Raw genomic sequence first — 13,955 nt, forward strand, 5'->3', positions numbered from 1 at the left:
GAGAGGTATGAGTTGAAACAGCCTACGTTTTTATTTATTGCCTAATTATAAAAATTACGGAAATTTAAAGTTAAATGCAAAGATATGTTACCATGTTACAAGTATTCCACTTGTATGCGTTCATCCCAGCAGTTCTTATTAATAAACTGGCCGAAAACCCCCAAATAATTTCTATATTCAAATTATCTTCAATTTTCAAACAAATAACATTGGTCTAAAGGTAAAGGGTTTTGCTCAAAAACCTTCCTATATAATTTTGTACTGAAGGAAAAATCTTCTCCTACTGATGGTCGGTGAAGATTACCCTATCAGGTGCAAACCGCTGAAGTTTCCACCCACCACCAACAAAAAACCTCCCCGTGCCCAAATCCTGAGCCACAGCCTCACAGTGACAGGCACTAACCACACCATCGCCCTGCTTCAAGGATCTGTCCTAGTGTTTTATACAGGCTCTAATTTAAACACTCCGGATAACGCTGAAGTTATATCAAAACGCGAGGTCTTTTCCCAAATAATTTTCTACTTGTCCTCGAGCTCTCGGCAGATAAAAATGACCCATGCAAGGAGTAGATATCCCCCGCAGGCACGGACGGAACTCAGAGCCCTCTAATCCCCGTAGCAGCACCATTGTAGGGATAGGGTGCGCGTACTGGATGTTTTCAACAAGGAAAAACCTGTAAAGCAATGGTTGCAAATTGAATCTTTCCGCGCCTGGCAAGAAACCGCTTTAAAGACGGACCGTGAGAGCATCGCGAGGAGATTTGTTGGAGAGGACGAGACAACACTTTATTCTTGTGGATAATTTCTAACAAGGAAGCACCTAATGTTGCACTCTTTTACATTATTCTACTCCAGTTATTTATCACGCTGGGATTCAAAGGCACCTCCGGATTTGTTTTAGTAAGGACACTGGCGGACTGTCCCCAACCTCCGGTCTCAGTGGTCTAAAACTGTGGAAACAGGTGTATTTCAGCAGTTCAAAATGTCTCTGCTGCCTTCAAGGTTCATATACCTGTAAGGATTTCATCTTTCTAATGCTCTCGTTACACCTAGGTCTTACATTCTTACCAATAGAAGTCGCTAAAAGCTACATATTTCTTCATCCATGTACGTTTATATTTCATGTAATTGCTTGCAATTCACCGCTCTCCCCCTTTTCTGTCTTTCCAGGTGTTTACATTTTCTGGTCCTCTACTTCCAGCTTCAGGTAGGTTTAAACAGCTGTCAAGTTATTATGCCTGTGTGAGTGTGTCCGTTTTTCTGAGTATCTACGACTGGTTTTTGAATTCTACAATTGATTTTTCGTTATCTCGGTGGTAAACAGGTGCTGCTGGGAACTTGCGTAATGATTTGTAAAGTGATAGTCTGACGTTTTTTATACGTATTTTAAACACCTTAAACACCGCGCATATTAACAATATATTGTGCATATAATTTAAACTGATATTTTATAATTCGAAATGTTTTGTCTTTTCTAAACGCAGGAAAAAATTGGGTTGTAAATGAAAGTTAAAGACAACATTTACATCCTCTATGAACGCTGTAACCGCGCTGAGAAATGTTTAAGTACATGCTTTTAGATTACGTTATTCGTGTTGTATATTGCATCGTAGATCACTCACATAGCAACCAACATTTTTGTAGGCAAATTTTAATCAATAAATGAACTTTCCCTGGGGCATTTGTACACATATCATTTTCTTCAAGTAGCCTACAACACAGCAAACTTCTAATATTAACGTGATTGAGGAGTTATATTTCTTAAGCAGTTAACAGTATGACATCACAATTAATAACAGAGCTATTGCAGATGTGATATGACAGAGCAGGTGAGATCATGCGGGAATGTTGATCTGTTTTGCTTTATAGAATAAGTGACAGCAGATATTTCTAACTCTGAACTGTACCCACCCATTGAAGTTGCCGTTGCAGTCATTTTTGTATCATATAACACGCTGGAACGAGGTCAATGCTAATGGCTGCAATCCCAGTTTTTAATTCCTTAAATTGGGATGCTCGATAGGCTATCGGAAATAAATATTTTGTACATGAATTATACATATATGACATGTAATGAAGTGTCATAGCATGATCAGAGTCGTGTTGCTTAAAGCAGCCAGCATGTCTAGATAGATGTGCAGTCGTGGAAGAATCCTGTCCAAATCTAAAGTCGATCTAGATGGAGACTGTTTTAGACCTACTCTTTTAAAATAACATAACAGGGTCAAGGTTATTATAAAACGTGTCTGTTTGCATTTCATGATAAAAGGACCACCTTACAAAGACACCCCTCAGGAATGAACAAATGGCACAGTCTCAAAAAAGGAGACAAAACTAGGTTATGTAAGGCTACGAGTTCTGATTGTTCTAAAGCAGTTGGCACAAACAACGCTATACTGTTTACTGTCTGATTTTCCTCCATTCAAAGCACAACCTACATTATCCTGCTTTGGGACTTGAGAGTGGAGCACAAGAAAATGTTTAGCCAACACTGGCGGACTTTAGATTCACAAAGCAGATAATATAATGTAGAAGACCAATATGTTATTGCTTTGCATTGCAGATGATACCTGTGTAGAAGTATGTCGTTGTGCATGTTTAGACGATGCAGAAAACAGAATTGGAGGCAGATACTACCTTTACACACCAGGCTTTTGAAGCAGGCGGTCTGACAGTGAGATATATCTTAAATGGGGGGATAACCATCCCCTGGGGAGAGAGCCACTGGACCTTTCAACGTCCACATCCGTTTTCGTCATTCAGTTTTGAAGGAAGAGTCCGATCGATAATTATTTTGTTGTCTGTTTGGGTTTTGGTCAGGCCTTCACTGAGGCATGCTGCCCCCTTAATGTACGCTCTGCGAAACACACCGTTGTGTTTGTTTAGAGATAGGGTGATTTAAAACAAATCCCTTCGCCTATTTATCCATAGAGCATTCACCTCTGTGTGTGTTGGGTACTATGTTACCTTGTGGTGGGAGGTATGATGGACAGCTGTAACAAGATTATGATATTTCATCTTCAGTTAGTTTCAGTTACTTTATTGTCCCGCTGGGAGTAAATTCGGTTTGCAGCTGAGTACAGATAAACAACGCCAGTACACACATAACAGTACAACAACGGAAAAGGCTGAAAATACCTTTTTGTGCAAGTTAATCGAGTTTGGGAGTTTTGGGATGGATAGATGAATGGATGATGGTGGATGATTGCCTGAGCATGCTGGTCTGTCATGTCCTGTACATGGTCTTTACGGATGACATGTTCCACACCGGTACTATCACACCTGTAAATATCGAATGTTGGTCTACTTTACTTCAAGCAATGTACATCACAAAACTCCTTGTTTGTGCGTTGATAGAGTGAGGGTTGTGGTGGTCTTGAGAATTTCCTTTCTTTTGACAAAACATTTTTTTTAAAGCATAGATCCAGACAGGACTGCTAGGTCCATAGACTGCAAGAGAACACATACAACTGATGTAATAAACAACTACAGCCATCGGTGACACAGATTCTGGTTTTAGACACAGGAGGGGTGGTGGAGAGAGATAGAGAGATACTGGTTTTAGACAGGAGGGGGGGTGGAGAGAGAGATACTGTTTTAGACAAGAGGGGTGGCGTAGGCAGAAAGGCAGATATGCCTTATGATTATAAGAAATGTCTTTAGTCTCCTAAGGTTCTGTCTAATCCCTGACAGAAGGCATGTTCATGCTTTGTCCAGTTAGTGCTATTTATTAACTTCTTGATTGCTTTCTTTTTTAAACAAACACCCTGAGATTGTCTCGACAATGAATGGTGCACTATTAAGGAAACACATTATAATTATTATTGTTGTGTTCTGTGTGGAGGTGATATGTGTTGTCCCGACGACATGTATTAGATTGAAAATAATTTATCTTAGATCTGCCTCACTTGATAAAACATTTAGAGACTGGCTAGTGCACGTGTCACTATCAGATTATTTTGTTCTCTTTTGATAAATGTTTACACCTATTGACCTATGTGCAAGGGTTTCTGTGTTTCCCTCGGTTCTTAGCCAACACCTGGTTCAAACTAGCTATCATGTGAGTTCTGATGGAACTGGGATTGCTTTTCAGTGGTAGTCATTAGTTTTCTTCTCTGTGTTAAGGATTTGTTCAACCATGAGCGTATTTCCCCTTTCATTCACTAAATGTCATTAATTTGCTGAGGTTAAAATAACAAGGAGTCAGTGTATGTAATGTGTATATAATTAGCCACCTGAGAACAGCCACATAAAAGGCCATTACTGTGTAATTACCACGCCATACAGCTGTGGAAATGGGATCTTGGCTCGAATCGAGATTCCAGGGGTTTCAAAAGTATACGTTTTCTCATCCGCGTACGGGGTTGGCTTACAGGCGTGCATTCTGACGTGTTGTCACTCAGTTATTTCCTCTTCCTCCCTGTAGGCCTGATGTGGCTGGTAGGCTCTCTGGGAACACCTCCCAGCCCAACCTGGGGGTGAGGGAGAGGGTCTGCCCAACCTGGGGGTGAGGGAGAGGAAGTCTGGGTGCATGGTTCTCCAACAGCCTAGTTGTGGGGTGAGGGAGAGGGGTTTACCCACCCTGGTGGTGTAAGAGAGGGGCAACGTTCTCACTCTGAGGTTGTTTTGGCGGTACAGTGTTTCTCTCTCCACCACATCCACATATGCCACTCTGTGCGTCTGTGATTTACGGCCTCTGCGTCGCCCGAAGGCAGATATTTGTTTGATGATAGTGTAACAGGTCTGGATGCTTCAGGTGTATAATTGCTAGTGGCTTGTGGAAAGGGAATACAGGTTTCTCAATCCTGCCCCAGGCTACAGTGTGCTATACAGCTGCCTCTAGAGTAAGACATAACAGGCACACCGTACAGCAAGCTACACTCAAGGCTTTGTCCTTGCTACAAGCACCACAGGTGTGCGTGTTGTATGGACAGTGTTGTAAATGTAATGTCGCAACAATGTAGCCGGTTTTTATACGAAAACACACCTAAAACTTCAGCTCATTTTTTTCCAGCTTGTTATCTCATCGATTCTATACCCTGGAGCACAACCTCCTGACAGAAGACTCATAAAGGCAGCAGAATACTTTACTATCAACACCTGTGTCATTACGATCGCTCTCTTTCTCCCTCCTCCCCTTTCCTTCTCCGCTTCAGGAATCTCAGCAGAGCTCAGCTGATTTCCGGATCTACATCGAGAACCACACCCGGAACCCGGACGACCTGAGCCGGAAGCAGATCCGGATCTACCAGCTGTACAGCCGCACCACGGGCAAGCACGTCCAGATCCTGGGCAAGAAGATAAACGCCAACGGCGACGATGGGGGCAAGTACGGTACGGGATGATTCCTGTGCACCTTCTCAGACGCGTCAGCCCACGGGACCAGGGAACGGGGCCTCCGCTTCTGAACATCCCACTGAATTAGGAGAGCACATATCAGAGAGTACCATGTGGGGCCACTTTTTCTCAATTTTTTTTGTTTGCCTCGGCCGGGTTGTGAAACATTTGATGGGCCGACGAACGTGTGTTACTCATTAGAAACAAAATGACACAAAGGAGTTTGGGGCTTAGAGACGCTTGATGTTGGAACATGATGTTGCTCAGACATGTGGAGTGCCTGGTTCACACCGTGGCCAAAAAGGACAAATCTGAGCTGATTGTAGTCATGGTAACGTAACTGCTTATTTAAATAGTGTTGGTCTGCTGAGTGATGGGAGTGTTCACAGTGGTGAGGTTGTTGTACACAGCGCTCTGGAGACACTGGCTGTGCTAAGAACTGCTAGAGGTGTAGACAAGACACACTTCCACTGAAAGTGATGCAGGTCGCTGTCTAGGCTGCATATTTGAAGGAACGTTTGTGTATTTTGCGCGTGTTTGTGTGTCAGATCAGCCGGTTGTCAGGTGGTGGGTTGATGTGCGTTGAGTGTAGCTGCATGTGCAGTCTCAGATGAGCCAAGGCGAAGGTTTCCTCATGGCTTGTTAGAGCATGAGTGGAAGCAGATCCAATGTTTCCCATGAGGCCTTGCCAACCCTGCCCCCTCCTCCTCCCTACCTCCCTCCCTACCTCCCCCTCCCTTCCTTCCTCCCCCTCCTCCTCCTCCTCCCCTACTTCTCCTCCCCTTCCCATCCTCTCTCCCCCCTCCCCTACTTCTCCTCCCCTACCCCTCCTCCCCTACCCCTCCTCCCCTACCTTTCCTCCCCTTCCCCTCCTCCCCTACCTCTCCTCCCCCTCCTCCCCTACCTCTCCTCCCCTTCCCCTCCTCCCCCTCCTCCCCTCCCTCCAGCCCCAGTACCTGGCACCTGTGAACTCTCTGACACTGACTAACGTGGAGCCCAGGAAGACTCTCTCTCTCTCCCTGCACTAATCCACACTCAGTCATAACATGGAAACTCTTCCAGTGGAGAGTCCTTCTCACGGTTGAGGAATAGACCTGCAGCTTTTACCAGGGCACTCAACCCCTTTACACGGAGCAGTCACTGTACCATTCCCACTTTGCCCACGGTAATACTAATATGTGAGCATGCTTGTTAGCAAGATAAACATACTCATGGTCACATGTAATTACCCCATAATCTGTTAAAATATGACTGTTGAAGGTCCATTACTAAATATATACTTCCTTGTTGTGGTATCAGGCTTTGGGGTTTGTTAATATTTTGAGATAGTTCCAGATCTGTTAACAAAATTGTAATTATCAGTTAGTACAATTAAAACACAAAGAGATTTCTTTCACAACACTATATTTCAGTATATTTTAAGACTTGGCCAGGATGCCAACGGTAACCAGGCTAATAAGACTGCAGTCACTGTCTTACTTCTTTTACTCGGGAAAGGGTAGAAGGAGAGCAGAAGTCGACTTAAGTGGGGACTTGCGCCTCCACGCACCCCCCACCCCCCCACCCCTAAGGACCCCCACCCCTAAGGGCCCCCCTCCCCTCCCACCCTCCCACCCCTAAGGACCCCCAGCCCTCCTGTGAGAGGAGAGGGAGCCTCTTCAGCCACCTCCCTGATCCTGGTGTAGGGAGTCTGGGGTGTCATCTTCCCCTGCACCACCACCCTTTACTGGAGAGCCCTGCAGCTCCCTTGCCCTCTGGGCTTGTTTGAAAGGACAGTTTTAGAGATGTCCTGTAATCGCCCCACCTCTTCCTTCATTCACTTGAGTGCCACTGAATAGTCCCAGTGTGTTAAACAAATGGATCATCTTTAACTGTTTGATTGAGTGAGCACAGACTAAAGGGAACTTGAAACCTAATCTGAAGGGGAGCGTAGCCGCTGTGTTTGGCTGATCCTTCAGCCCGTCAGGAGCAGGTAGAAACAAAGGTGACCCCACAGGGGTTAAGGTTCTGACTTCTTGAATAAAGCTTCTGCTGTGTTTGTTTAGAATGGGTCGTTTCAAATGTAAAGCCGGCTCACAATGTTGGTTTGGCTTCTCTCTGGTATGGTCTCTCTCTCTCTCTCTCTCTCTCTCTCTCTCTCTCTCTCTCTCTCTCTCTCTCTCTCTCTCTCTCTCTCTCTCTCTCTCTCTCTCTCTCTCTTTCTCTGTCTCTCTTTCTCTCTTCTCTCTAACAGGATTTCTCTGCTCTGGTGTCGTGTTGTGGCTAACACCATGTAACTCATGTGATTTTGTGTGGGAAGCTTACACAATCATCTAGATCACTTATATTTTCCGAGATTTTTAGTTTTGTTTGTTTGTTTATGCTAATTTGTTTATGTAAATTGTTCCAAAATGACTGACTAATGTTTTTTTTTTTTTGTACATTCCAGCTCTTCTTGTTGTGGAAACAGAAACGTTTGGGAGCCATATTCGACTAAAAGGGAAGGAGAGTGAATATTATATCTGCATGAACAAGAACGGGAAAATTGTTGGAAAGGTAAGCACCTCTTTATGTAAAAAAAATAAGCTGCATATTTACATATGACATTTATTAATTTAGAATACCCCTTACTTCAAACTGTAAATATGTATATATCTTAATTTTATTTTTGTATCCACTGAGATGAATATTACACGTATAAATGTATTAGCAACCCAAGTTCTTGAGAAATTGTAAGAACAAGCTTCTTTTTTTTTTGCACTTCAAACTGAAACCATGTCCATGTCATGTCATGTCCATGTCAGATGTGTTCAACAAGCTTGGCTAAAAGGTTAACAGCTTCCACAGTCAAATTTTCAATAACTATAAAGTGGATTTAATGGACGTGTCCACAGCACTGTAGATGAGACCTAAAAATCCCAATGTCAGTTAGATTAACTATCCCTTTAATCCACACAGAACTTTGAGCGTTTGCAATGCTGTTGCTGTGAAGCTCTGACAAAACCCCTTTGATAACTCTGGCATCCAGTTATGTAACACGCTCCATCCTTTTGACAGCCGATCAGTCAATTACAGACCACAATCATCATCGTGCACTGAATGGCTAATGGCCTCGGAAGATAAGCGCTACTGCAACTATATGTTCGGTTCACCAGGGGGCGCTAGGCAATTCAACAGCAGTTAGATTAATTAAATCTACACGAAATGTATGTCAAAGTTTGGTTGTTTTTAGTTTTTCACTTTTGCGTCTCAGTTGGCAATGAAATAGCAGGAAATTACTCCATTAAGATAACCGTGGCAACCAGGCATGACCTGAGATGACCTAGCCAGTCGTCTCACTAGCTAGCTTTTATCTTAGTTCACAAGTTCATGCGTTTCATGAGGTCAAACTTCCTACTTGTCTCATACGTTTGTGTTAGGACGTGACAGTTAACACCTCTCGGACACATGTATTTATCAAGGAAGCACCTAAATCTGACATCTTGCACTTCCCTCGCAGCGCAACGGCAGGAACCAGGAATGTGTGTTCGTGGAGGAGTTCTTGGAAAACAACTACACGGCTCTGGTGTCGGCCAAGTATAAAGGCTGGTACCTGGGCTTCAACAGGAAGGGGAGGCCCAAGAAAGGCTCACGGACCACGCAAACCCAACAGGAAGTTCATTTCATGAAACGCCACCCCAAGGGGAAGGTGGATCCCCTGGAGGAGTTCCGTTTCACCACGGTAACTAAGCGGACACGCAGAGCCCGCCGCTTGAAACCCAAAACAAACTGAAAAGCGACGGATGGACAGCCAAGCACACTGTTTTCCGAGGAGAGCAAAAACTCGACGTTTCTCGCAATAAAACGACGTAAAGACTTCTGCAAAAGAAACGACGACAGGAAAAATGAACAAAACTTTCAAAGATGTTTTATTTTTATATTTCAGGAACACTGATAATCTCCCAACTGTTGGATGTTTCTGGGTCATTATAATTGTTATTGTGTTTATTTTATTTATACTGGACAAACTAAGGACGACAAAAACCTCTTGTCATCGCCATCTTCTGCTTCTCTGAACAGTGAGCTGAAGGCTTATATTTTCGACAATGAGGGTGGAAACAGGAGTTGACTGTTATAAAAATCATCCACTAGAGTTTATTGGAATACCTGTTTTGTTTGTGTTACCCCTGACAACATGGATCCCATATTTTCCACTGGAATCAGATGGCATGGAGACAAAAAGGAGAGAAGTGACAGTAGCAGGTCACACAGTCAACTAAGATATCGACATGTGTAGCTTTGAGTGCAATATTTGACAGACCCCCCTCCTTCCTTTCTCTTTCTTTCTCTTTCTCTCCCTCCCTCTCTCTCAGTTGATAACTCCAGCTTGACTCGTGGCCTACTGTAGGTGGAATGCACTGTGCACTATGTGATTTCTTTGACATTTTTGTGCAACCTATGATTCGGCAGAACACAACATGCTTTGACTAGCCAGGCATTAGCTGGGGCTGTAGTCTTGTTTAAACACAAGAAAACCCAGTCGGCTGTTTTCGGACGACCACAGGTCTAGGTGGGGGGGTGGGGGGGGGGGGTGGTTGAAGAATTGATTTGTACGGGATGAGTAGGAGCTCAAGCTTAACTTGCTAGTCACTACGTTTTAGACAAGTGTCCGTCCACCCTAGGCCCTACACTAACATCTACTGGCCTATCCAACTGAGAAATCACAGTGGGTTTTTTGACAGACACGACAACCCATCAAACACAGGAGTTTATGAATTCCAGAATACCAGCATTTAGGATTTGGGAGTAATACTACTATACTCTGACAAACCAGGAGACCCACACTAGACAACACAGCTTGATGCTTTGGTGGAGCAGTATACTCATGAGATGCTACTAACAACATGACACATTTATGTTTTTTAAATGTATGCAAATAATTTTATGACTATTATATGATATTTATTGCCTTTATTTGTAAATATGATGTGATGATTTTATCTGGCCTCTATTAATAAAATGAGGACTATATTTAAAGATATATATGTCTTGCTTACAATGAGTGGTAGAACCATGTAAAAAAAAAAAAAAAAAAAAGACAAGCTTAGTGAGTTCAATTACTTGATAAATATCACCAGCGTTCAAGATTAACACTGGAAGCAGATTGTGTCCAACATAAAGTACATTCCTTTCTCTGCAAACTGCCAAAGTATGCATTTTCATACACAAACTGAAAGTGTCAAGACAGCTTTTAAATCCAGATTTCTTAATTTGTTGCAGCATCTCAAAAGCTATTTTTAAGGAATGGACAGGTCTGCTCTGCTCTGGGCAAAAGTGAGTTCCCTTTAGGTCTTGTTGTAATATTGGCAGAGGCTGAATCCAGGCAGAGCCGTCTCTTTATAAACACACAGTTATCTAACTCATCATTCATGTGTCAATGCTTTACCCATTCATGTGATTATGTCCTCTTCACATCCCACTGTATTAAAATATGAAGAATTTCGCAAATCTACTCACTTCAGTGCTATATGAAACTTCTCCACTCATCCTGTAGGCACTAGTTAGGAACATAATTCGTTTTTTTGTCCACATCCTTTTCAAGTCTCTCATCCATCTTGTAAATGTGCTCGGTGATCTGCTTAGTGTCCTGTCTTCTGGATGGCATCTTGAAGAACAATACTGTGTATTTTTATATCATAACCTTTATCTTGTTTTCTATGTTGACTCGTTCAAATGTCTTCGTTGTAAGAATATAACCCTTATCTGGTGTTACTTTACTTTCAAAGATACAACTTTCACACAAGTGTCTGTTTGGCAAACATAGTTTCAGACATTTTTCGGAAGAAAAAAGAAAGGGTTTGGAGGAATGTGGAGTAGCATGTCTTATGATGCTGGAATGGTGTTTACAGCACCCGTCAGACTGAAAGATGGTAGTTTTGAGGAAAAAACGTCTTTTGTTTAAGTTCCTACTGATGCTATCATGCAGCCGCCAGTGAAGACACCTACACCAGACCAAGAGCGCAGTCCAACTTTAGATTTACAAGTCCTGCTTGCTTTTAAAGGTTTAAAGTACCGTCTGATGTCTGACTACCTGTTAGCACCATGTGTGAGCTTAGGGGTGCCATTACTCAGACCAGCAGGGCCAGGAAATTAACTAGTGTGTTAACGTGGATTTCGGTGTCTACTATCGATTGTTCTCCGTAATACTGCTCAACGTTTTTTCAACGTACATGAAGCTATTAAAACAGACAGATGGAATCAGTCCCTCTTTCTAGAAGCAGTATTAATCAGCATCAAAAGTATATTTATAGAAACTGTAAAAATACATCTTTAATATTTTTGATTAAATAGAACCACTAGTAGTTTTTTTTCTCCCTTTTTCATTTTAACTAATAATTATGCTAGTGTTAAAAGCAAGCTATATTGATTTCACATACTTCTAATTCAATCAAGCATATCCAGTCCCGTCCAAGCCTCTGTGATCACCAGCACCATAGTTCTAAATGCATTGAACATCCTGCGATGAAAGGAAGACATTTTGCATAAGCCTCCTGCTCGTCCTTTCTCCTTTTCAAGCTTTGATCATTGAAGGATAGTCTTGCAACTGAGGCAAAAATGTCCCAATGAAACATTTTTCATTGTCCAAAAAGCTTTTGCAAAAAAAAAAAAAAAACTTCCTCAAAAATAGTACAAACCAAATTATTTATTTAGCTCATTGTTAACTCTTTAACATAGTCAAATGTATTATAACATAACCACACCCATAACTACATTTATATTTATTCATTTAGCAGACACTTTTATCCAAAGCGACTTCCAAGAGAGAGCTTTACAAAATGCATAGGTCACTGATAATAACAACAAGATAGCCCCAAAGCGTTGCGGGTAGCCAAAACAAGAAGCACACATTGTGAACAACCAAAAAATAAGTGCCAAAGGGAAGAACCATAAGAGCATGTAGTTAAGCAAGTTACAATTAGACAACATGAATAACTATTGACTAAACAAAATTATATTAACATCATTAAAGGATATGTCTCTCAAGAAATAGTTTACCGTTTGTGGTTGCACAGAAGTAAAACAAATGCCAATGGAACAACCAAAGTGTTTCTTAGAACTTAAACTTCAGCAACCACACACACTTAATAACTAGCCCTGTCAACAGAAATCTGGTGGCCTACTATTTGAGTCACACAAAACAATCTTTGTCTGCTCAAATATTACTTAACTTGTCGCCAGGTTTGAAAAAATGTACTGTCAAAACAGCACACCACTGTCTCCTCCTGCTCCATGTTAACCACAACTAACTGATCCTGACTGAAATGTCCACAGGGGAATATCCAGTGATTCCCAGTGTGACGTATGACAGAGCAGTGTTTTTATAGTATTACCAATCTGCTTATAGACGCTTTTCTGGAGCCAGACACCGGTTTGACCATTTACACATGTATTTATGATATTTTTTCTGTGCATTCGGCAACTTATACGTTCTTAGATCTTTGAGTTAGAGACTTTTTGTTGCTTTGAGTCTTGTTGAGTCTCTCTTAAATACATGTTCTCTCCTCCCTGCAACACACAACCTGGCCTCCTCCTCCAAGGATGGAAAAAGACATCCACAGGGACATCTGCAGCTGTGATACATGCGTACACACACACACACACATATACACACGCACATACACACACAAGCAAATGCACATACACACACACACCCTCGTCAGCAGCTGCAGGTGACACACCTCATTAACTTCTCCTTTCTCCTATTCTCTTGAGATATGAGATGAAGCTTTGTGGTGCGGACTAGCCCTCTACTCTTCAGCAGGCAGGGCCCGTAATGAGTGCTTTGCTCTGGGGCGTACTTTCTCACAGGGATACGACACAATTAATCAGCATTTTCCCACCAATGGGAAGCAGCCTGTTTCACTATCTCAAAGCCAAATGTTTGTCTCTTAAAAGGGTTTCAGCCATCAAGACGCAAGACCCTGTGAGCTGTAAATGTATTTAAAACACAATTAATTGAACAGGCTGCTGTTGCCCCCCTGCCGTCCATCAGGATGTTTCTGTTTATTTAAGGTAAACGTTCTGAAGTGATTATAGCTGTCTGTCTCACTTACTAGATCATAAATAAAATAAACGCATGAAACATTTCTTCACATTTTATTTATCGTATATAAGTTATTTTTCGACTTTTTAGGCCCTTGCTCGTTATGTTAAAGAATCCTTAGTTGGTATTTGAATCGCGTCACCCGTCGTGACGGTGAAAAGGTTTGTGTGTCTTGTGTCTAAGGGAAGTACGAGTCTGGTCATTTCAGAGTGTTGTTAATCTAATTATCTCAGGATCATTACTGGGTTAGCGTCCATCTCGCTCGTTGGCACCTTATTTAGGCTTTTATAATGTCTGTACTGGTATCTTATTGAAAGGAAAAATTCATTCGTTGCAGCAGAGTTGCACTCTGGAATGATTGAAACTGCATTGAAGTTCAGATTTTATTGTTGCAATGTAGTTTTCTTTGTACTGTAGTATTTTTGTTCACTGAGCCTAGTAGCTACAATGTGACTAATAAACTTGACTCTGACCAGTGAAATAGACTTAAAGTTCTGCTGAACTTTCTCTACACACTATTTGCTTATTGATTTTAATAAAAAGAAGACAAATTATT

The 13,955-nt window shown here is 42.0% G+C and overlaps 1 protein-coding gene across 1 annotated transcript; it reads left to right on the forward strand.

The window, feature by feature from the left end:
• Nucleotides 1-948: 948 nt before the first annotated feature.
• fgf24 (fibroblast growth factor 24) lies at nt 949-9,848 on the forward strand. Its single transcript, XM_084698955.1, has 5 exons — nt 949-1,014; nt 1,171-1,207; nt 5,157-5,334; nt 7,766-7,872; nt 8,816-9,848. The coding sequence occupies exons 1-5, from the start codon at nt 983-985 to the stop codon at nt 9,086-9,088; spliced, it is 627 nt and encodes a 208-aa protein (XP_084555081.1). The 5' UTR covers nt 949-982; the 3' UTR covers nt 9,089-9,848.
• Nucleotides 9,849-13,955: the final 4,107 nt, after the last annotated feature.

Source organism: Hypomesus nipponensis, chromosome 1 (genome assembly GCF_054491055.1).
Source record: "Hypomesus nipponensis isolate SF chromosome 1, ASM5449105v1, whole genome shotgun sequence".
In the NCBI taxonomy this organism is placed as follows: domain Eukaryota; kingdom Metazoa; phylum Chordata; class Actinopteri; order Osmeriformes; family Osmeridae; genus Hypomesus; species Hypomesus nipponensis.

Bases quoted from the DNA above. Each gene is read 5' to 3' on its own strand.
- fgf24 (XM_084698955.1), top strand. From the start codon at position 983: ATGTCTCTGCTGCCTTCAAGGTTCATATACCT. The intron at 1,208-5,156 runs GTAGGTTTAAAC...TCTCCGCTTCAG, and splicing joins TCCTCTACTTCCAGCTTCAG to GAATCTCAGCAGAGCTCAGC. The intron at 5,335-7,765 runs GTACGGGATGAT...TGTACATTCCAG, and splicing joins CGACGATGGGGGCAAGTACG to CTCTTCTTGTTGTGGAAACA.